At 43.8% G+C, this 3,142-nt stretch overlaps 1 protein-coding gene across 1 annotated transcript in view; it reads right to left on the bottom strand.

Moving 5' to 3' along the window:
• The window catches only part of CMAS (cytidine monophosphate N-acetylneuraminic acid synthetase), a 12,895-nt gene extending 12,660 nt beyond the window's left edge, over positions 1–235 (bottom strand). Inside the window, exon 1 of the mRNA XM_085324010.1 lies at positions 1–235. This exon is cut by the window's left edge and continues 1 nt beyond it. Within this exon, the coding sequence (XP_085180136.1) occupies positions 1–183 (183 nt within the window). The 5' untranslated portion in view covers positions 184–235.
• Between the last annotated feature and the right edge of the window lie 2,907 nt (positions 236–3,142).

Raw genomic sequence — 3,142 nt, 5'->3', positions numbered from 1 at the left:
GACCCCGGCGTCCAGGGCGGCGCGCAGCACCCAGCCGATGAGCGGCACCCCGGCCAGCAGCTTGATGTTCTTCAGCGGGATCCCCTTGCTGCCGCCGCGCGCCAGCACCAGGGCGGCCAGGTGGCCCCGCGGCCGCGCGTCGCCCGCCGGCAGCGCGCGCGAGCCCTCCGCGCCAGCCTCCATGTCGCCGCCGCCCCCCCCCTACACACACACACACACTCTGTCCCCACCGTGCCCCGTCGCGCCCTAACCGCCAGCTCCTTCTACCCCCGCCCTGAGGCGCGGCGCGCGCTGCGRGCGAGGGCATGCTGGGAAATGTAGTCCGGCAGGGCGCGCCGCGGGCCGGCCGCGCATGCGTGCAGGAGGGGGCGGGGAGCCGTTGGGTGAGGGAGCGGCGGCAGGGCGAGAGGCAGCAACGGGGCGAGAGGGGTTCGGTTAGGAGCTCGGTGCCCCTGGGCCTTTCGGTGTTGGGGGGAAGTGGGCATGAGACGCACTTCTTTCTACGTGCGGAGGGGTGGCTGCTCTTTGGTGCCCGCACGCAGCGCTGTCCTGCCTGTGAGATGGAGCCGCCCCACGTTACCTCAGATAATATTTCCAAGGTGCTGGGGAGAGTGGYTTGTGGTATGAGCAGCGGGCTGGGTATCTGTTCTTCGTAAAGTTTATGCGCTTAAAAAAATTAGAGRTGTAGCTGCGCCTCATACATTAACACGTCCAAGGTGGCCTTAGGCTCGTTAACCGTGGTCCTGAACAGCATATAGCCCTTGTGGCCAGGAGGTGAGCAAGCACTGCAGCATTTAATCTGGAAAGTTGCGTAAACCAGATTCTGCACTTTTCCTTGAGCTGCCAGTGTAAATCCTTACTGTAACTGGTTTATCCTGTGTCATTTCCTTCTGTATGATAGAGTCCCAGCAGAGGGCAGAGTAATCACACCAGAGCCTTTTTATGTGTGAGGAGGAATTTTCTGTCAGTCATCACTTCTATTTTCCATCTGCTGAAAGTATATGAAAACGCAAAAAACACCCTAGTCCTGTGAACTAGCTCATAGAAAACTAGATGGCTAAAACAAAGTAATACACTACCAATATAAGGCTGTACGGGAGCATGGTTTTTAGTACCCTTTGGAAAATGGAAAATAGAGACAGGCGAAATGTGTTTCAAGGGCATTCCTAAAGACTCACATTTTCAATCTGTAATAGAAATGTATTACACTCAGTTTAGTGCAGTTGTCCTCAGATTGTTTTGTGTTGCAGRCTGGAAGGGTCTAATCTGCCAATGCCAAAGGAAATGCTTTCCAGTTTTATTCAGCTGCAGTTGGAGGCTTAAATAAARTAATTACTGGGGTTTTGTTCTGTTGTTTTTGTTCTCCCTCTGAAGAGAGAGAGCTCACTCTTTTCCTATGTGAATCCAACACCTTTGAGACCACTTTTCTAGGCAAGATTGAAACTAGTAGCCTCAAGCTGCTGAGTTCCCTATTTCCTACAGACCAGTTCCCATGCACTTATTTTTGAAGTCTTTTTGAGCTCTAGAACTTCAGGCCTTTGTCACATCTAAGTCCCTACCTTTTATCACTACTCTTCTGTCAGAGGCTGCTATTCCCACAAGAGATGGAGTTCATCAAAATGTGTTCCTTCACCAGCTCTACTTCAATGCCACCTCTGGTGGTCTTGCTTAGGACTGCCAGCTTTACTATAGTGGCACACATCTCCAAGAGGGTCTAAAGCAAAGAAGTGGTAACTTCTTCACCTGACACAASTGGTTTTTGTAGATGCTACCTATCAGAGCTTTCAGGCCTATATATAAGCAAAAGGAATACGTCAAATTCTAGCCTAACTTCTTAACAAAGACAACATTTACAAGGTGCAACACTTGTGTTGCAAAGATCCTTTCTGTTCCAAAGAAAGATACGAGTAGATTTCGAGTCAATTTTATGGACTTTGATTTTAAATCATACGATTTTGTGCAGATCTTTGAGAAATTCCTTTAAAGAAGCTGTAGACAGTACCTGTATAGTGTATTGTGTATGTATTATCATGTAGTACGTACACATTAGTCCCAAATCTTATGTCTTATCACATTGTCTTTTCCATACATTTTGAAACAAGAATTTTGTACTTTGGAAGGTATTATGATAAAATTACTCATGTTGCAAAGAGAATATACAAARCTGTATCAACTGAAGAATAAGAAAACATTTACCACAGTAAATCTCTTTCTACATGACGTAGATAATTGTTACAATATTCAAAATGCCTGCTAAATGGCAATGGGATAAAAACATCGAGTTTCTCTACTTTGTTTCATCACATTATGGAAATTGGATGATTTATCAATAATARTAATATAATAAATACTGTTAAAAATATTTCATCTACATAATTCACTTCAGTATCTCAAAGTCCATGAATATCCTAAATGGGGAGCTGAGTCTGGATTCCACTTTCATTTATAGAGAAAAGAAATTGCATTACAATATCTGGCAAACTCCATAGATTTTCAAGAATTTCTTTATAAGTCTGTAGCTAATTAAAAGCCTGTTTGCATTCACATTTATCTTCACACTAACAGCAAATCTTTTACTCATTGAATCATAGGGCTAGAAGGGTACTCTGGCAGTATTTTAAATACCTATGTCCTTCTCAACAGGCACTTACCTAATCCATTCTTAAACCTATTCTTCACCTGTCCAAACAATCCAGAGTTTCATATGATTGTTGGGCTTTTCCCAATCTTAACTGAATCTTCCTCTTTACAGTGTAAGTCCATTAAGTCTTGTCTCATACAGAATAGATGTAGAGAACAAATTGTTTCCTATCTTTCTTCAGCAGGTATTTGCATATTTGAAAATAGTATTCTCTCTCCTCTTACATTTTTCCTGTTTAGGAGAAACCTTGTTAGTTCARTTTTTCTCCTATTTCAACTCTTCTAGAAATCTAATCATCCTAATTATTTTCTGGACTGCTTAAAATGTAGTGCTCAGCACTAAACATAATACTGCAAGTGAATAAACCAGAAGGATTACTRTTTTGTATATCTTGAAGACTGTATGCCTATTTATAAATCTCTGTATACGTCTCCTTTATTTGCACACTCTTAATTCAGTCAGTGGTTCACTCTAACCTGAGATTTGTTTCTGCAAGAGCTA

Source organism: Rhea americana, unplaced genomic scaffold (assembly GCF_003343005.1).
Source record: "Rhea americana isolate MKP2758 unplaced genomic scaffold, rheAme1 scaffold_9, whole genome shotgun sequence".
Taxonomy (NCBI): domain Eukaryota; kingdom Metazoa; phylum Chordata; class Aves; order Rheiformes; family Rheidae; genus Rhea; species Rhea americana.
Note: the sequence above shows the minus strand (reverse complement) of the source record. Positions and strands in the feature narration are given on the sequence as shown.